This window comes from Mastigoproctus giganteus, chromosome 7 (assembly GCF_048544385.1).
Source record: "Mastigoproctus giganteus isolate SK-2022 chromosome 7, ASM4854438v1, whole genome shotgun sequence".
NCBI classification, from domain to species: Eukaryota; Metazoa; Arthropoda; class Arachnida; order Uropygi; family Thelyphonidae; genus Mastigoproctus; species Mastigoproctus giganteus.
The window spans coordinates 158,942,883-158,964,498 of NC_143581.1; the positions used below are offsets into that span (position 1 = coordinate 158,942,883).

Below are 21,616 nucleotides of genomic sequence, written 5' to 3' on the forward strand. Positions count from 1 at the left end.
AACAGAGGGATGAAATGAGAGTGGGTTTTTTTTTTTTGGCTGATGCTGCATAAGCTTGCTTTCTTGCATCATATGTCTCTACTAATGTTAATGCTACATATGGTAGTGTCTTGGTAGGATGGCTATATTTAAATGGCACAAGTAGTAGTAGTAGTAGTAGTAGTGCATGTGATGCAAGAAAGCAAGTGTATATGAGCTTATGCTGCATCAGCAAAAAAAAAAAAAAAAAAAAATTTACAAAACAATCCCCTCTAAATGTTTGTCCAGTTCCTCCTTAAATTTATTTAACCTATCAACTTGCACAACAACAGATGGAAGTTTGTTCCAGCAATTAACCACCCGCTGGCTAAAGGCAAATTTCCGCACATTTATTCTACATCTGTTCTTCCTCAATTTCAATTTATGCCCCCTTAGATTCATAATTTGAACAAGTGGAAGAATGCCATCAGAATTCAGCATGCTCAACCCATTCTAGGCCTGATACAGCTCAATCAGATCACCTCGCAGGTGCCTAGTCTCCAGCTGCTGCAATTTGCAGAACTTAAGTCTCTCCTGGTAAGAGGATCCCTTCATTCTCCTCATCAGTCTTGCCCTTCTCTGTACACACTCAAGCAAATCTACATCGTTCTTAAAATTAGGCCTCCAGATCTGTATGCAGTACTCAAGGCTTGGCCTGACCATTGCCTTATACACAGGGACAATCACCTCCTTTTCTCTGCTAGCAAAATTCCTGTATATCTTTGACAACACCCTATGACATGCCCTGGCAGCCTGACTGTATTGCTTAGAAAACTTCATATCTGACTGCACAATTACTCCCAGGTCTTTTTCATTTTCTACCACCTTAAGTGTAGTACCACATAGTTGGTATGTTTCTCTGGGGTTACTTCTACCCATATGCAGTACTTAGCATTTGTCAATGTTAAACTTCAGTTGCCACTTCTCAGCCCATCTGCCCAAATAAAGATCCTGTTGCAGTAACACACTGCCATTACTGTCATTAACAACAGTGGACCCAACACCAAACCCTGTGGCACTCCACTAATTACATTAGTCCACGAAGGGCAGTGTCCATTGATTACCGCTCTCTGTCGTCTCCCACTCAACCATCCTTTTACCCACTGTAGCAACTTACCCTTAATATCATTCTGCTCCAGTTTGTACAGTAGTCTTCCATGCGCAACATTGTTAAAAGCTTTCCTAAAATCCAAGTATATGATATCAAAATTATTTTTTGCATCCAGTTCCTTTGTAACCACATCGTAATATCCAATTAAATTTGTCAGACAAGCCTTTCCCTTAACAAACCCATGCTGTGTGTGAATTATTGCTGCAGTCTTGCCTTGATGATCCTGTAATGCATCTTTAAGCAGCGACTCCATTATTTTACCCGGAACAGAAGTTAAACTAACTGGTCTGTAATTACTCGTGTCACCCTTTGATCCCCCTTTGTGAATTGATGATACATTTGCACATCTCCAGTCTATGGGGACCTCCCCCTGAGTCCAAAAGATGCGCTCATAATTATGGTTAAGGGTTTGCTTACTTTCTTTGACGCCTCCTTTAATATAATTGGATAGATCTCATCCACCCCAGGTTCCTTTCTTATGTTTAACTTCTCCTCCACTTTGTTCTTGATTCAGTGAAGGCTGTGAGTCTGTTGCAGTGACCCAAGACCCAGTCAGCCTTCCTCCTCAGCGGCGCATTATAGCCTTAGTTGCTAATGAGCCAAAAAAAAATCCAAACAAACAAACAAGCCTTCCTCCTCAGCAACTCCTGAGAAAATCACAAAACCCCAGGAAATCTTGGATGAAGACATGTGAATTATGCTTCATGAATTAGCTGTTAGTATATCCATTTCATACGGTAGTGCTCACATAATTGTGAAAGATCCCCAAAAATGTTGCAAATCTGTGCCCAGTGGATTCTACACAATTTGACTCCAGAACAAAAACTGCAAAGAAATGTTTGATTGTTTTGAAACACAGGGTCAAAACTTTTTAAATCGAATTGTGGCATGATTAAACATTCATTTTTCACTATAATCCAGAAACAAAACAACAGTCAAATGAGTGGAAGCATTCTGATTCACCTAAGAAAATTCAAGCTTCTCGTTAGGCTGATAATCAAATGATTTTTGTGTTTTTTAACATAAAAGGCATTCTTGTTACACATTTGTGCCTCGTGGAACAACTATGAATAAAGAAGTGTACTCTGAGGTTCTCAGAATCAAACTTTGCCGTGTGATTAATGAGAAATGTCAAGAACAAATTCTGGTGAAGCGATTTCTCCATCGAGACAACACCATGCCCTATATGGCTAATATTGTGCAGCCAGTGATTATTGCCATAGGTGGCAAGGTTCTGCTGCATTCCCCTTATTTACCAGACTTAGCCATGTGTGATTTCTTCCTGTATCCACGTCTGAAGAAAGCTCTGAAAAGCAAGCTTTTTGCATCCAACAATGATGATCACAGAGCTACAATTGAAGCATTTTGCAGTCTTTCAAAAATTGACTTGCAAGAAGTGTTTAATGCATGGGTACGATGGTGGCTAAAGTGTGTAAAGTTCAAGAGAGAGAGTATTTCAAGAAGGAGAAGATGATGACAATTAAGTTGAGATCTTGCACCAGTCTATGAATTAAATGATCACCCCTCATAGATTGTTCTAGAAAAATCGAATATAAAATTTACTGAAAATCCATTCATTGGGAGTTGAGTTATTATGTGCTGATGAATTGACAGATATGGTGAAGACAATGGTCTCTTTATGCACACATGCTAACATGCCTATGAAGTTACATTTTAGGCACTTTAGCAAGTAGTAATAATTCATGAATTATGGGGAGGGGAAGAAGTAAAAAACAATCTTTTATGCATGAACCAAGAACATTTTGTTTTTGCACATCCACTAATTTTCCATTCATTCCTCCAGTCAGCACAATGGCATCACATAATAACCAGTACTTCAGCTACAATATGACATATGGATAGACTATGTGATATATATTAAAAAAATAATAATAAATAATAAATAAATAATTAATAATTGCCAGATTCTATTTTTCTGATATTAACAAAATTCAGACTGGCTTGATAAATCATCTTAAATATCTAATTATTCAGAATGGTTAATATTGGCTGCTCTTCATGGATTAATGTTATTAGTAGAGTCCCTCAGGCCAGTGCTGGACCTCTTATCTTCAGTATTATTAATGATACCAATGAAGGCATATAAAATTTAATGCTTACGTTTGCTGATGATACAGTGATCAGGGACTGAAAGTGGCACCTGAAATTTAACATTGAAAAACACAAGGTACTGCATTTTGGTAGCAGTAATCCCACAATAACGTATGTATTGGGTGGTACCATATTCAGGGTTATGGAGAATAAAAAGAAAAAGACTAACTGTACAGTTGGACTTGAAGTTCACTGAACAGTTCAGGCAAGCTGCTAGACAGCTCATGGGATTCTCTCAATGATCCACCAGAAATCTTCCAGCAGGGACAAAGGTTTTAATTTCACTGTATAAGGTTGGACTCCATCTTGAGCGCTGTATACAAGTCTGGAAATCTTATTTTAGGAAGGATGTGGATCTGCTGAAATGGATGCAGAGAACAGCAACAGCAACAGCAACAACATTAGTCATAGGTGCAAAAAAAGGCACTCTTACCGAAAAAAGACTGTTCTATAAATTGTTTTGTCTGAAAACTAGACACTTGCAGGGGCCCTGATTGAAACGCTTAAGGCTTTAAATGGGTTGAGTAAACTAAATGCTCATGACATCCTTACTCTTTCTGGGATGATAATGCACACTAGGGGATATAAAAAAAAAAAAAAAAAAAAAAAAAAAGGATGCATGCACGATAGATGTGTGGAAGTTTTTTAACTGATTGTTGATATATACTTCTATTTGGTTTTTGGACACAGGTAGTTTGAATAAATTTAAAGGATTAGACAAACTATTAGAAGGTTAGTCAAAGAATTGGTCCTTGAGGTTGTCACAGACATTCTTTCAGATATGCCAGACAAGCTGTATTTGCTACCTGGGAGTCTAAAACGCTGATGGAACTGATATTCGGGTGACACTCAAGTCAAGTGGACCCAATTTCGGCGAAGTCCGGACGATCTGTGACAGCCAAGTCCTCTGCTTGCACCTTCATGATGGTGGGACTGTTAGTAATCCTGGGTATAACCTCCATGCACAAGTACATGGTGGGTGACCACCCAGGTGTGAACCAACGTAAGCAGGGGTCGAGGTGTCGCACCCACACCACATGGAGGAATGCCGCCCCTCTATGTTACCAGGCAGTAATAGGTGGTAGATGACTCTCATCAACCGGTGAAATACCACCACTTTGCTTATTGGAAGCTTGAAGTGGTGGAACCCATGTTTAGTCTCTAGAGCTACGTTCCGGTCAACCCTTCCCTATCTCTTCCATCATGCAGTATGATTGATGACTTTTGAGGTTATGATGAACGTCGTGGCGAGATCCAATATTCCTTACATTTCGAGGGTACAGCTCTAAAACGGTGTTCGCAGGCTGGCCGCTAGTTAGTACACCGGACCGAACCTATTGGTAACTCTCTAGGAGGCTTCCAGATCAGCTACTGTATAATCTTGCTACCTCTACTCTGCCAGATAGTGACTGGAGGGAGTCCGAGTAGTGTGTGTGTGTGTGCGGGGAGCATTGTCGAGGCCACGTTATGTCAAGGATCTGGGTATATTCTTACCACATGTACGCCATATCCAAAAATTTCATTACTTCATACAGCATGTCCAACCCACTTTTTCTTACTATTGAATACACCACGAATTGTCAAATTAATGGAGCAAGCTTATCTGCAAAAAGATCTAAACCTCCCAAGGACTTCCTAATTCATTTCACAAATATACGTGGTCTCAATTCTAATCTCAACGATGTCCATTTCCACTTGCAGTCTGTGCCAAACCCCATGTACTTTTTCTAACAGAATCTCAGTTATCGGTTGATTCAACTACTGCTCATCTCAGATGCCCAAATTATTCACTGTATGATTCCTTTCGCTGCAAAGGTGGTACTTGTGCATATGTCCGTTCTGATATTCCCTTTCAGAGACTTGGCAATTTGGAATCTCCTCTCTTTGATCTTCTCTGGCTTAAAATCTCTCTACCTCATTGTGTCAAATTCATCTGTTGTCTCTACCGTTCTCCCAACTCCACTAATCACTTGGAGCTCTTTGACTTCCTCTCTTTGCAACTTGACTTTCTCCAGTCCAACTTTCCTAACAGTGAGGTAATTTTCCTTGGTGATTTTAATGTTCACAACTCCAGCTGGCTTCCGTTTTCTAGTCACACCGACCCAGCAGGTCGAGATGCTGAGGCTTTTGCAATTACTAATGACCTAGCACAGATTGTTCATTTACCTACAAGAATACCGGACAATCCTAATCATACAGCCAATACGCTTGATCTTTTTCTCACAAACAACCCTTCTAAATACACGGTTGAAGTGAGAGGTCCTCTAGGCACTTCAGATCACAACTTGGTGATTGTCTCTTCCCCAATGGAACCTTTATTCCATGGCTATTCCCAACCTCGTGTTGTTTGGCATTACAAGAATGCAAAATGGGATGACCTGCGAGACTTCTTTTCCTTGGTCGGATTACTGTTTCAAAACTTCTGATGTCAACGTTTGCTCAGATCATGTCGATGAAATTATTCTTGCAGGAATGGAATCCTTTATCCCACACTCCACTTTAAAATCTTGTCCTTTATCTAAATCTTGGTTTTCCAATAAATGTGTTAAGGCTGTCCAAGAGAAGAATGTTGCATATCGTAATTGGCTTGTTTCTAATTCTTTAGTTTCATTTTCTGCCTACGCCAAAGCTCGCAACAATTGTAAAGCAGTTATTAATCAGTCCAAACTAGAGTATGAACATGCTAAGAGTAGAAAACTTGCTTCTTGCCCTAATGGTAGCCGAGCATTCTGGTCTCTTGCCAAACCTATTGGCCACAACGTTTGCCCATCTCTGCTCCCACCTCTGTCCAAACCAGATGGTTCTGTTGTCACTTCAGCCAAGGATAAAGCTGACCTGCTAGCAATTCATTTTTCTTCCAGCTCATGTATTAATGATCTTGGCAAAACAACTCCCACCATTCCCAACACGCTCCATTCAATGCCTCCTGTGGTCTTCCATCATAAGGATATCAGAAGGATTTTCATGAATCTTGATGCTAAGAAAGCTCCAGGTCCTGATGGTATTTCTCCACTTGTTCTTAAAACCTGTGCTCCTGAACTTACTCCTATTGTCGATCATTTCGGCCCTGGAAAGATTGTGCAAGGCTCAAGGGGTAGAATTTTTTTCAGCCTGGACTGTACTTGTTAACAGGAGAGATTGCTTCTACAGGGATGGGATACACTTAAATAGAAAGGGTGCAAGAATATTTGCTGATGCTATCGAGGCAGTGTTAGGTGGGTCGGAAAACTGCTAGCTTGGGGGGATACAAAGACGAATAGATTAACGGTAGCCACTGCCAGAGGTGAAAGAGATTCTTCCACTGCTTCTATTGGAATGAGCAGAAGCCTGAAAAACAAGATTCGGGATATTTCAGAGACTGCTGGGAGTCATTGCGTTACAAGTAAACACATGGGTTGTGTTAGGGTAGCTAAGAATAGAAATAGGTGCATGTATACTTGCGTGTACACCAATGGTAGGACTTTAGTAAATAAATTTGATGAATTTGAGGTATTGCTCAAAACATCAAAGGCAGATATTGTTGGGATATCAGAGACTTGGTGTCACACAGATATATAAGGAATGCAGAACTGGAATTTGGGGAGTACATCTACAGAAAGGATAGACTGGATAGGAAGGGAGCAGGAGTTATGCTATTAGTTAAGAAATACATAAAATCCAAGGAAATGAAGCCATTGGACATCGCTGTACAGTGCAGTGTCGAGTCAGTTTGGTGTGACATAAGCATTGGGAGATCAAAATTGAGAGTAGGAGTGTGCTATAGGCCTAATGACTCTGATGAGTATAATAAGAAACTGTATAGGGAAATAGAGTGGGCCAGTAAATCAGAGAGTCTTATAATGGGAGATTTTAATTTCCCAGATATTGACTGGAGTTTGGAGGCTGGTCACTCACACACTAGCAAGGCTTTTGGGGATTTATTGGATGATTGTTTTCTACATCAGCATGTTCGGGAGGCAACTAAAGGGAGGAATACTCTTGATTTGATTATCAGCAGTGACACTTCATGTATTAAGAATCTGCAGATAAATGAACCACTAGGTGACAGTGATCACAGTGAGTGAAGTGGGATTTACTAAAGAGGTAACTACCATTAGGGGTAAAGGGAAGGGTTATTGCTTTCGTAAAGGCGACTACGATGGACTGAGACAGTATTTAAATTCTATGCAAAATGGGAAGCATTCAAAGAACTTATCTTGGAAGCTACTAGGCTTTATTTACCAACTAATAAATATTGTTCAAGGTTTAGGCCTAAATGGATGTCAGATGAACTGATGAGGCATATGGCAGAGAAGAAACATGCATGGGATACATACAAATTAACACATGACACAGAAGCCTATGATAGATACAAGTTGATCTGTAACCAAGTTACAAAGGAGGTTAGGCAGGCCAAGGCAGAGTACGAGAAATCTTTGGCAAGGGATGCAAAGAAAAACAGCAAAGAGTTCTTTACTTATGTAAACTCTAGAAGGAAGGGGATGAATCAGATTGGTCCACTTGCTATCGATGGGTCAACTGTTGATGATCCTGCTCAGGTAGCTAACAAACTAAATGAATATTTTGCATCGACATTCTCACATGAGGAGTTATTTAGCGAGAGGAAAGCCAGGGGTGTATTCAACTCTAGCAGTAAGCTAGAGAATCTTGTAATAACTGAGAGTAAAGTGGAGGAGAAATTGTTGATTTTAAATACAAGAAAGGCACCTAGGGTGGATGAGATCTATCCAGTTATATTAAAGGAGGCAGAAAAGGAAGTAAGCAAACCCTTAGCCATAAATATGAGAGCTTCCTTGGACTCAGGGGAGATACCCGCAGACTGGAGATGTGCTAATGTGACCCCAATTCACAAAGGAGGATCAAAGGCTGACACAAGCAATTATAGACCTGTGAGTTTAACTTCTGTTCCAGGAAAATTAATGGAGGCACTAGTTAAAGAAGCACTGCAGGATCATTTAGACAAGACTTCAGTTATTAGTCGGACACAGCATGGTTTTGTTAAGGGGAAGTCTTGCCTGACCAATTTGATTGGATACTATGATGCAGTCACAAAGGAACTGGATGCAGGGAATAACTTTGATATTATATACTTGGATCTTAGAAAGGCTTTTGATACTGTTGCACATGGAAGACTGCTGCACAAATTGGAGCAGTGTGACATTGGAGGCAAATTGCTGCTGTGGATAAAGGGGTGGCTGAGGGGGAGAAGACAGAGAGTGGTAATCAATGGACACTGCTCATCGTGGACTAATGTTATTAGTGGAGTCGCTCAGGGCTCAGTGTTGGGTCCATTATTGTTTTCTGTATTCATAAATGATATTGATGATGGTATATCAAGCTTAATGTCGAAGTTTGCACACGATACAAAGGTAGGCAGGGTTGTCAAGGACACTACTGACACTATGCTGCTGCAACAGGATCTGGAAAGGTTGAGCAGGTGGGCTGAGAGGTGGCAAATGAAGTTTAACATTGACAAATGTAAAGTACTACACATGGGAAACAGCAACCCCAGAGCAACGTATCAACTCTGTGGTACTACACTGACAGTGGTAGAGAATGAAAGGGACCTGGGGGTTGTGCAGGCAGATATGAAGTTCTCTGAGCAGTGCAGACGGGCTGCAAGAGTAGCTCATGGTGTATTGTCAATGATATATAGGAATTTTTCTAGCAGGGATAAGGAGGTGATTATTCCCTTGTATAAGGCAATGGTCAGGCCACACCTAGAGTACTGTATACAGGTCTGGAGGCCTCATTTCAAGAAGGATGTAGAGCTGCTGGAACGAGTACAGAGAAGGGCAACAAGATTAGTGAATGGAACAAAGGGGTGCTCTTATGAAGAAAGGCTTAAGTTTTGCAAATTACAGTGTCTGGAGACTAGGCACCAGCGAGGTGATCTGATAGAGGTGTATAAAGCATTGAATGGTTTGAGCATGCTCAATGCTGATGGGATTCTTCCTCAGGCTCAGAATAATCACCTGAGAGGGCATAAATTCAAATTGAGGAAAGACAGATGTAGGATAGACGTGTGGAAATTTGCCTTTAGCCAGCGAGTGGTTGGTTGGTGGAACAGACTTCCATCCCTTGTCGTGGAAGTTGATAGCCTAAATAAGTTTAAGGCTCAGCTGGACAGGTATTTTGAACGAACAGAGGGGTGAAGTGGAAGTGGTTTTTTTTTTTTTTTTTGTCTGATGCTGCATAAACTTGCTTTCTTGCATCAAATGCCTCTGCTAATGCTAATGCTATTCTTTGCCGCCTTTTTTCACTTTCTTATTCCAAAGGTGTTTTTCCTTCTGCTTGGAAATTTGCTCATATCCAGCCAGTTCCTAAAAAGGGTGACAAATCCCTCCCATCCAATTATCGTCCCATTGCAATTACTTCTACTCTTTCTAAAGTAATGGAGAAATCAATTAACCGCCATCTCTTAAACTACCTAGAAACCTTCCGTCTGATCAACGATCGCCAGTATGGATTCCGCCAGTGTCGATCCACTGGTGATATTCTGGCTTATGTTACCCATTTATGGACTAATTCAATGGAAAGGTTTGGTGAAACACAAGTAGTTGATCTTGACATCTCAAAGGCTTTTGATTGTGTTTGGGATAAAGGTCTTCTAAACAAGCTTCCATCTTATGGTTTGCCAACTGTTTTTAGTAATTGATTATCCAGTTTTCTCTCTGATCGCTCACTGAGGGTGATGGTAGATGGCTCTCTGTCTTCTAACTTCTCCACTAATGCCGGTGTCCCCCAAGGTTCAGTTCTCTCCCCCACTCTTTTCCTCTTGTATATCAATGACCTTCTTCCATTGACTGGAAATCCTATCCGTAGTTTTGCCGATGATAGCACATTGCATTCAACTTTCCATTTTGAGAAACCTTGTCTTGCTCAATCAGCTTCAACTTCTCGAAAATCTGCTACCAATTCCTTAAATGCCGATCTTCAGGTAATTCTCCAGTGGGGCAAAGACAACTTAGTTGATTTCAACCCTTCTAAAACTCAGTCTTGTCTTATATCTCGCAAAAAGGATTCTTCTGCTCCTATGCTTATCTTTAGTGACACTCTGATTTCTAGGCAAAATGATATATCTCTTTTGGGATTACCCTGACTTCTAATCTCTCTTGGCACAAGCACATTACAAATATTGCTTCCTCTGCATCTAAAAAACTTGGTTTTCTCTTTCGCTCTCGCCATTACTTTTCTTCCAAACAGCTGCTCACTCTGTATAAATCGCAAATCCGCCTTGCCATGGAATATTGTTCCCACATCTGGGGTGGTGTCCCCAAAACTTCTCTCAGGCTTCTGGATTCCATTCAGAAGAGGGCAGTTAGGTTAATTAATGATACATCTCTAACAGAGTCTCTCCACTCGCTTTCTCATAAACGCACTGTTTCTGCTGCATGCCTCTTCTACAGATACTTCCATGGGCACTGTTCTTCTGAATTGGCTTCTATAATTCCCGCTCTCTCTTTCAAAACAGTCCGAACACGTGCCACCACCAGCCAACATCCATTTACTGTCCAACTTCAAACCCACAGAACCAACTTTTCATCTTCCTCATTTATTCATTCAACTGCCGTTTTCTGGAACAACCTTCCTTCATACGTATTTCCTGAAAATTACAATCTACAGAAGTTCAAGTCCAACGTCAACAAATATCTTCTTTCATCTTCTCAACCCAAGCACAGCACTAAGTACTATAAGTTCTAATACCTCTCGTGTTTGGGGTTCACATAAAAAAAAAAAAAAAAAAAATGGATATTTTTTTTTGACTGATAATCTATGAGCTTGCATCATTTTTGTCACTACTAATACTATATTTACATTTTCAGATCGCTTCAAATAATGTGTTCATTTATGTGTGAATTGCCCTAATCTACTATATGCTATAACCACCACCCACTTACTTTCATTTCCAACTAATAGTAGACACAGCTGCCTTAATAGATAGCAGCAAAAAAACTGCTTCGAAATTCGTAGTTGAAGATTATTAGCCTCAGTTTTCTGATTTCTGTTGAAATTTGAATTATTCCCTTGAATTCAAATCCAGTAGTTGATGAATTTAATGAAGTGATATATAAATTGAAGTAAAGTATATTATTGTATCAAAAAATAGCATTTTATTCTGTTTAGATTGTAAATTTAAAAAAAAAATTTATTGAAGTTTCACAACAATATCACTGTAATATTAGGCAATCCAAGTTGAAATAAGAATAACAACAAATTACTAATTTTATTGCATTTACATACAAAGTTTACTTTGGTAAAACTTAAATTTGTCCTTGAGGTTGTCACAGACATTCTTTCAGATATGCCAGACAAGCTGTATTTGCTACCTTGGAGTCTAAAATGCTGATGGAACTGATATTCGGGTGACACTCAAGTCAAGTGGACCCAATTTTGGCGAAGTCCGGACGATCTGTGACAGCCAAGTCCTCTGCTTGCACCTTCACGATGGTGGGACTGTTAGTAATCCTGGGTATAACCTCCATGCACAAGTACATGGTGGGTGACCACCCAGGTGTGAACCAACGTAAGCAGGGGTCGAGGTGTCGCGCCCACACCACATGGAGGAACGCCGCCCCTCTATGTTACCAGGCAGTACTAGGTGGTAGATGACTCTCATCAACCGGTGAAATACCACCACTTTGCTTATTGGAGGCTTGAAGTGGTGGAACTCATGTTTAGTCTCTATAGCTAAGTTCCGGTCAACCCTTCCCTATCTCTTCCATCATGCAGTATGATTGATGACTTTTGAGGTTATGATGAACGTCGTGGCGAGATCCAATATTCCTTACATTTCGAGGGTATAACTCTAAAAGAAGTTCGCAGGCCGGCCGCTAGTTAGTACACTGGACCGAACCTATTGGTAACTCTCTAGGAGGCTTCCGGATCAGCTAGTGTATAATCTTGCTACCTCTACTCTGCCAGATAGTGACTGGAGGGAGTCTGAGTAGTGTGTATGCGGGGAGCATTGTCGAGGCCACGTTATGTCAAGGATCTGGGTATATTCTTACCACGTGTATGCCATATCCAAAAATTTCATTACTTCATATAGCATGTCCCACCCACTTTTTCTTACTATTGAATACACCACGAATTGTCAAACTAATAGAGCAAGCTTATCTGCGAAAAGATCTAAACCTCCCAAGCACTTCCTAATTCATTTCACAAATATACGTGGTATCAATTCTAATCTCAACGATGTCCATTTCCACTTTCAGTCTGCCAAACCCCATGTACTTTTTCTGACAGAATCTCAGTTATCCGTTGATGCAACTACTGCTCATCTCAGATGCCCCAATTATTCGCTGTATGGTTCCTTTCGCCTCAAAGGTGGTACTTGTGCATATGTCCGTTCTGATATTCCCTGTCAGAGACTTGGCAATTTGGAATCTCCTCTCTTTGATCTTCTCTGGCTTAAAATCTCTCTACCTCATTGTGTCAAATTCATCTGTTGTCTCTACCGTTCTCCCAACTCCACTAATCACTTGGAGCTCTTTGACTTCCTCTCTTTTACCTACAAGAAAACCGGACAATCCTAATCATACAGCCAATACGCTTGATCGTTTTCTCACAAACAACCCTTCTAAAGTACACGGTCGAAGTGAGAGGTCCTTTAGGCACTTCAGATCACAACTTGGTGATTGTCTCTTTTCCAATGGAATCTTTATCTCATGGCTATTCCCAACCTCGTGTTGTTTGGCATTACAAGAATGCAAAATGGATGACCTGCGAGACTTCTTTTCTTCTTTTCCTTGGTCGGATTACTGTTTCAAAACTTCTGATGTCAAGGTTTGCTCAGATCGTGTCAGTGAAATTATTCTTGCAGGAATGGAATCCTTTATCCCACACTCCACTTTAAAATCCCATCCTCTATCTAAACCTGGTTTTTCAATAAATGTGCTAAGGCTGTGCAAGAGAAGAATGTTGCATATCGTAATTGGCTTGTTTCTAATTCTTCAGTTTCATTTTCTGCCTGCACCAAAGCTCGCAACAATTGCAAAGCAGTTATTAATCAGTCCAAACTAGAGTTTGAACAGGCTAAGAGTGGAAAACTTGCTTCTTGCCCTAATGGTAGCCGAACGTTCTGGTCTCTTGCCAAAGCTGTTGGCCACAACTTTTGCCCATCTCTGCTCCCACCTCTGTCCAAACCAGATGGTTCTGTTGTCACTTCAGCCAAGGATAAAGCTGACCTGCTAGCATCCCATTTTTCTTCCAGCTCATGTATTAACGTAAAGAATGTAAAGAATATTTTTCTTTGCATGTTGCATATTGTGAGGGTGACTTTAATTTGTAGCATAAATGTTTGTCCCCAAGTGCTTATCATATTCTTTCTTGTGGAAGGCTATACACTTAAGATAAGTATTAGTGGGCAACTTTTCCCTTATGTTTTCTTAAGTGTGTCATATTCTCCTTGATAATTGCAAAAAAGAAATTATGAAGTCTGGCTTTGGAGAAATCATATCAAATGCATCCCTGATTTAAACATTGTTAAACTGAAAAAATGTTGCAGGTGCTAAAAGGGTCTTAAAAATGTCATTTATGGAAATTGCTGCCATGTTGAGATGTGTAGTTGGTCTCCCCACCTCCCACTCCAAAGATAGCCGTGTGGGGATGGAGATGTGGATCTTTGCATCAAGAATAAACTTTTCTGAATATTTACTACCCAAGTGAATTGCTCATGAACCTGTGAAAAACACAATTATTGGATCTGATGAATGGATAAATGTAACTGCTTTATTTAGACAGAAAGCTTTATGCACATCCGAGCTTCTATAATTTTAACTGATATGTATGATCTGTGGTCAGAGAAAGTTCCAGTAATGATTTTATAAATGAGTTAAAACTAAACGTAACTGATTGTTTGCATTTTTCTCCTTCCAATTCCGTGAAATTATTCCACTTTTTCATAACTGGAAGTATTTCTGCTATCAATAAAACTCTTTACTGATATCAGTTTTAGTGCCCTTGACATATGTACTTCTTCTAAATTTCCAAAATATTTACCTATCAGTGAATTGTTTTACTTGGAAATATAAATTAGTTTGACGAAGGTAAATTGGGGGAATAGAGAAAATGTTCCATCCTGAAGGGTCAGTTATCCATCAGAAATTATCTTGCAAGTAATGCACTCTGAGCTGGAATGTTGTTGGTTGTGATTCATTATCCATTTTCCCAGGGAAATTTTTAAAAATGTTGAGGGAGATTTTCTTTAACCTGCTTCAGACAAAAAGGTAAATGTCTTAGTTGACATCACCGTAGGGAAATGAATTATTAGTGGATGATACCTTTTTTTATCAAAGAAAATAATAAGCATGGTCTTGAATTTTGATTTGCACATCTTTGCTGTATTTGAACGTTCTTTCACTATTTGCTGTACCTTAAGAGGAATAGGTATTTGCAAATAGTGAAATACCTGAATAGGTATTTCACTATTTGCTGTACCTGAACTTAAGAGGAATAGGTATTCCTCTTAAGTTCATACTCTAATATATTGATGTTTTTTCCTCTCGTGGCATTATTCATAAAGTTTGGTTCTGCTTGAATTTTGTCCAAAAGATTGATGCAGATTGATTTGTGCCACAGTCTTTGGTCCTGACTCAAATTTTTGGTATCTTCTCCTAGACTTTCTTCATTTGAAGATTTGTTTTCACTTTCTTTATTTCCTTGATAATTAAGGCCACCATAGCAGATTGGTCAGGCGTGTGGGTACACCTGCCTTGGGTGACTGGGGTTCAACCCCGTGACTGCTAAGTACGTTATTTCTTGTATTCTGTCCATCTTGTCAACTCTTCTGACTGTTTGGTCATCCCAAATTATAAACAGAAAATTTATTTTAAAATTTGAACACTCTTTTATCTCTTCCCTTCTTTTCTGATAGTCATTCTTCAATTGGTATAAACAAAGTTGTGCACTTTTTCATTACTGTCAGAATTTGTTTACAAATTATTGGCCAGATTGTTTTATTTTCCTTCAGAAAATTGTTTGTGCAATTAAAATTCATCCTTCAGCACTGCAGATTTCTTATAAACTTATAACAATTCAGAAATTTTGGGTTCATATACTGTTTCATAAATTTTTCAGGAATTTTTACATTTTCAAAGCAAAAATCACCCAGATTTAATGTAATATTATGATTTGTCATGTTATATATCTGCCAACATTTAGAAATCAGAATCTGGAAACCTTTTTATGCGGATTCATCTTTCAGCCAGGACAGATTCATCTTTCAACCATGTTCATACGCCACCTGAAATTTTGGTTAGGGGGGGGGGGATATCTTGATGTTTCATGCATAAGGGGCTTTGTGGACACTCCTCTATGATAAAAGTAAACCTGGTGCAATTAGAAGACAACCCACCGCTTTGTTCTAGGTTTCTTATTTTAAAGAATACTATAAATTAGCTGAATTTACCATTTTGTATCATAAAAAATCATCCTTTTCTTTTTAAGGAAGAAAATGTGCTTTGGAGAACAGAAGCAAAAGAAGGCAAAGATTCAGCCGTCAAGGAGAATAGATGACTTTTTTAACCAAAGACTGAATTAAAATATTATCACTTCAAGAAAACAGATATAAAATTTTCAATAACATTACACAAATAAAAGCAGAGCACTATTAAGTTTCTTGATTCAGTTTATTTAATTTCACAGCATATAAAATACTTTATACATTTAAGTTAAGTTTCAGAATCTGTAGAGAAATTTGTTTCAGAAATATTTGGAGAGAGAGAGAAAAAGGTTTTATGGCTGTTATAAAAAAAAGTGATACTTTAAAATTATCTAATGAGAATTTTGCTGCTGCATAATTCTGTGCACAATTACATTTATGGTTTGATGTGACTGATAGACCATAAAAAATAATATATATAAAAAGTATTTGTGCTGGTGGCCCTTTGAAGAGATGCTGTTTGTGACATTCCCATTTCTATTTTGTGGTGTTTTGTATTGATCATCTGTTGGTAGTGTGGGTGTTGCTTTAGTACCCCCACCCTGCACGAGCCTGTCTTGATATAGTAACATTTCCCCCTTTGACAAAAATCAAAGTTATTGCTATTCACTTCAGCTTCATCAAGAATATCAAATATCTGGTGTGTAGTAGTAAAATAAGTGGGTTGCCATGGCTATTATGAGAAAAATTTTTATTTGGCAAATGTGCTGAATTGTCTTGCCATCAAAGTTCTTTGTGGTTTCTTGAAAAGATGGGATATACATTATTTTGTGTACTTCATTACAGTATAGTAGTTTTATATCTTGTCACTCATTTGGAGAGGTGCAATTTTGAATCCTGTCAATGACTGGAGGAATTTCTGAAGTCCTCTTCAATGGAGGCTGTAGTTAGCCAATCACAGGTGGAGGGGCTAGAGCTTTTTCCTGTGAATTTTTTTTTGTTTTTCAGCTGATGAGCACACATTTCTACAGACAACACAGACTGGATATGGGTTGTGTCTGGAGGCTGTTACAATAATAATAATTATTCTTATATGCAGTATTTTGTGTCTATTTAATTTTAATATAACTTTCCTATAAAAAAATAAAAAGTAGGATATCAATAGAAATTTATATCCCAACCTTACTTAACCTTAGCATGATTTGGTACAGATATATTTTATTCATACCCCTCTGAGCTTTGGCTGCTTAGCACTGGTTACAGTGTGATGAATATACAGTAAATATTATTCATAAATTACATCACAGTGCTTTTTTCCCCTCTCTCTCTTTCTCTCTCTCAAGTATATTCTGTAGCAGGTCTAATTTAGGTTGGGAAAAAAATGTCAAAGAAAGTATGACAAAGTTTATGTATCCTTTGGTTTTACTTTCGTCTCCAAACATGACGGGATGCAAAACATGGGCCACAATGCTTCTTGTTCACTAAGGGTCTTGCTTATTGGTCTAAGAAGTTGCAACTGAGTTGTCAACCCTTATACCTCTGGGTACCTACCCACTCACCGATGAGAAGCCAAAGAGCTTCGAAACAGTGCTGTCTGGGTGGTGGCACTCAACTGAAAATAAGTAGCAGTAGTCTTCTCTAACAGAGAAGTGTTACTCATTTGAAGTATAAGGGGAAGAACTCAAGAAGGATTTCACAATATGAGATGTTACAATAATGGTACTACTGGTTTGGTTTATCTAAAAAAATCAACTATGCAGAAATGATGCGAATGCGCTGATTAATTTCATGGTCTTGGTAATGTAAGCATGAATCCAGCAAAGCTGAAGGAATACCTTCTGTCCATCCTAATAATACATTGGACAGTATAGATCTTTTTCATGAGAAGAAGGCTTGATTTGCAAAATCCAGAACTTTGGCAAAACTTGATTTGGTGCCAACACAAAAGTCTTGTCTTAAAGTATCCCACAAAGTTGCTAATTGCATTGCCATACTAAAGAAGCTATACACGACTAAACAGGCATTAAAGAAGCCATGTGCCCTGGAAATGGTTGGGTTGTGGTTTGGAGCAGAAAAAGAAAACCAAAGCAGTGCCTCTGTCAGAATAACTGAAATTTCCTCTAATATTCTGAAGCAGGCCATGGACAAATTGGATGAAACTACTGATATTAGTGCAGCCAGCCTGCCATTTTCATTTGCTATATTGGATGTTGATGCCATCAAACAATAATTCCTGTTTTGTGATCTTTTGGGAAAGGCCCCGGGTGCCAAGCGATTGTGACCGAGTGATTTCCCAAAAAGTGATTCATAGTTCTTTTACGTTCCTGTCCTTAAAAAATTTATTTATTTATTTAATAACAGCTCTTGTTAAAAAAGTACTTGTACAGAGCAAGAAAGGAAAGCCACGTTTTTTTATTTCTTATATTTTTATTATTAACACCTACTAATTCTCGCTTGGTCACACCAGGCACTGCTCCTGCCTCCCCGTGGCTGGGGCCAGAAACCTTGGCAGAACAGTTAATCTTCCAAGGGCCAAAAGGAGCAATTATGGAACACAATAAGTTTCCCCCTCTAGAGCTGACAAGCTCTTGGCCAGACCTAGAAACTGAACATGACGTTTCAACCCAAGAGGTTTAAGACCAACTCCTTAGCCATAGTTTTTCCTGCATTTCTCATAATGCACTCTCTTACAGATCAGCCTCTCGCCAAATTGTCTCCATTTCTTATCCAGAAACACCTCGAAAGTCTTGCAGGATCTCCTAAAACAGTCAAGTGGCTGCAATCAGGGGACCTAAGTAGAAACAATCAACAGGAAACATCTTTTCGGAGCATCTACTGAAAGTTACAAATTTTGCTGGAACTTCAGTAAAAGTTCCAGCTAAACACATCTAAGGGTGCTATATCCAGCTGGGACCTATTGAACTTCTTGGAGGAGATATGTCCAGAGATTCAGGAGCAAAATGTAATTGCAGTAAAAAGAATCATGATTAAAAAGGACAATACACTCACACCTATAAGGAATATTATACTCGCTTTTAATACCCCAAACCTACCTTCTTCCATAAAAGCAGGTTACCTTCTTTGCCGCATTCGACCCTACATACCTTATCCATTGAGATGTTATAAGTGCCAAAAATATGGCCATTCATTGCAGAGGAAACCCAGTTTGTCCCAACTGTGGGTCCTCCAATCACACTCAAAGTGATTGTTCGGCAACAGAAATGACCTGCCGTAACTGTAAAGGCAACCATCCCTTATTCTAGGACAGTCGACAAATGTAAAACTGAAAAGAAAATTGTAAAATACAAGATTGAAAATAAAGTAAGCTTTCGAGAAGCAAGGAAATTAATTGCTCCCAGTATTTCTAAACGTACATACTTTAGTGTGGTGCAAAAATATCAATCAGTAGCTACCCAAATTTATGTTACAGTCCCCTCCAACATGTCAATCTCTGACTGGGCTCGGACTGTTCTCTCTCAGTAACAGTCCAGTATCCCCAAGCACTTGAACCAGGTAAGCAATGCTGTTCTTACAGTACCTGCGAAATCTCCTTCTCCTCCTCCAATGATTGATGCTACATCAAATAACCAAGGCTCAAACATAAAAAAGAATATTCAGGACACATCCATGGATACAATTGACTCATCCAGACGGGAAGACCCAATCTTAGAAATATATGTGGAAGAAGATATGGACACTGGTCAGCCATTCTTCTCCAAAAATGAAAAACCAAAGCCTGAACGTCATAACCCAGTCACATCAAGAAAACAGTCAGGTACAGCTTCTTCTACTAAACACCAATAATGCCTTATATTCTACAACAGAATTGTAGAGGATTTTGTAGCAACTTTAACAATATTGGTTTTTGTCTACAGGAAATATATCTAACATCTCAAATTTCTACCACCAAAAAGAGCTATTCTATCTATCGACAAGATCGTAATACTTCAAATGTTGCCTGTGGATGTGTGCCAAAGATCCCAACCAAGCAAATTGTTCTACAAACTGAAATTGAAGTTGTTGCCATATGTTTGATAGCCCAGATTGTGTTAACACTAGTATCAATCTATCTCCCACCAAGACATACCTTCTCTTACCACGATCTTGAAAACCTGCTAATGCAGTTACCATCACCTGTCTGTCTCTTGGGGGATTTCAATAGCCACCACCCCTTATGGGGATCGACTAAATTAGATAGACATGGTCAACTAATTGAAACATTTCTGGATAAGCAAAACCTTATCGCTCTTAATACAGATCTACCCACTCACATACAATTACCTACTGGGCAAAAGTCTGCAATCAATCTCTCGATATGCTCCCCCATTCTGTTTCCAATCATGGAATGGTCTGTTATGGACAGCCCCATGGGCAGTGACCATTTAACTGTATCACCTCATCTGATAAATGAAATTGAGACTACATCATAATTTAGAAAATGGTGGGAAAAGATATGTGGAAGGATACAATTTCTTTCTCAAATTTCAAAAAATATATGGAAAAATAAAAAATCACTGTTTATCAGATGCTTACATGAATTATGTATCAATGCATTATTTTAAGAATTGCTTTTTAAAAGAATTTGCTGGATAATGAAACTTTTCATTTGTGTCCATATTAAAAATGCCTTTCAAATCTGATTTATTTAATACTGGCATAAATGACATTATGAAATTGGATTTATTTAACACTGGCATAAATGACATTATAAAATCAGATTTCTTTAACATTGCCATAAATGATAGGACAAATGTCTCAATTGTTCTGCTGACTATATTGAAAAATAGCATATAGGTAGTAGATTCATATATATATATATATATATGCAGTAAAGCGTCGATGATCCCAAGCTAATTGGGACCGGGGGTACTTCAGACTTCTGATTTGTTCAGATTTTCAAACTTATTAAAAATACTGTTCTGGAGACTAAAAAAAAAAAAGGTTTAGTAAGTTTAGAAATGAAAACACTAAGTTGTACTTACATATTTTTATTCATAGGTAACAAAACAAAAGGAGCTTTTTGCCACAATAACACATATGTATAGGCCTTTAATGAAAGTAATTACTTATTTGTTTCTGCACCATTTTCGAACTTTGTTTCTTTGCTGCCAGATCTCTCACTTTTTTCAGCAAGAGTAGTTGAGTTGGTAGCATTCAGTTTGTTGATTTAGCATCTAGTTTGTTTGTCCATTTTCATGTATCATTTAATTTTGTTAACTGGTAAGGTAATAAATGTATAAATTTGTGGATAATATTCCTCTGATTTTCGCTCATTAGAATTGCCGTTTAATAGAATCAAAATTCAATTCGCAAATGTGATCACAATAACTGGTGCTTTAATTATTTTATGGCACCAGCATAAAAAAAAGTAAATTCTATCTTGTTCAGATTATTGACTTTCAGATTTTCGACACTAGTGTGTGTGTGTGTGTGTGTGTGCACATGTGATATGCTATAAGTGTGCTTTCTTGCATTATTTGCCACTGCTAATATAAGTTTTTCAAATAAAAGATTTCTTTGCATATAATAGCCTTCCTTTCTGATATATCCCATGCACTTCAAGCTAAGCAAACTTAATGAGATGAATAAATTACCCACTAATTCTTTTATGTTAATGTTTCATAAGTCCTATGGTATTAATCTGCAACTGCTTAGAAATCACATTCTTCAAGGACATATGATGTAGACACAAATTTTTCTAAAAAGAAAAGAGAGAATTATTAGTTATGCTTTTTATTAAATTATATTCTTATGTTCAATTTAACAGGTCTGCAATAACAAATAAAAATCAGTACATTTCTTGATAGCCAAAAGAGAACAGTACCACAGAAGTTTTGATCCAAGAGTTTGGTGAACATTACAGAAAAATTTATTTTATTCAATATTTGTTACATTGCTAATATTATTCAAACTAATTACCTGCAACCACACATTCCATTGTTCTGGCTGATCTTTTCTTTTGTGAATGCTTTTAGGTGGCCCATGTTCAA

The 21,616-nt window shown here is 38.4% G+C and overlaps 2 protein-coding genes across 2 annotated transcripts in view; one reads left to right on the forward strand and one right to left on the reverse strand.

Moving 5' to 3' along the window:
- Positions 1 to 15,785, forward strand: part of LOC150083282 (DNA polymerase kappa-like) — a 217,657-nt gene extending 201,872 nt beyond the window's left edge. Inside the window, 1 exon segment of the mRNA XM_090378460.1 lies at positions 15,692 to 15,785. Coding sequence (XP_090234586.1) covers positions 15,692 to 15,785 — 94 coding nt within the window.
- A 5,492-nt stretch (positions 15,786 to 21,277) lies between these two features.
- The window catches only part of LOC150083283 (pregnancy zone protein-like), a 374,597-nt gene continuing 374,258 nt past the window's right edge, over positions 21,278 to 21,616 (reverse strand). The window contains exon 25 of the mRNA XM_090378461.1: positions 21,278 to 21,324. Coding sequence (XP_090234587.1) covers positions 21,278 to 21,324 — 47 coding nt within the window. The remainder of the gene's footprint in view (positions 21,325 to 21,616) is intronic.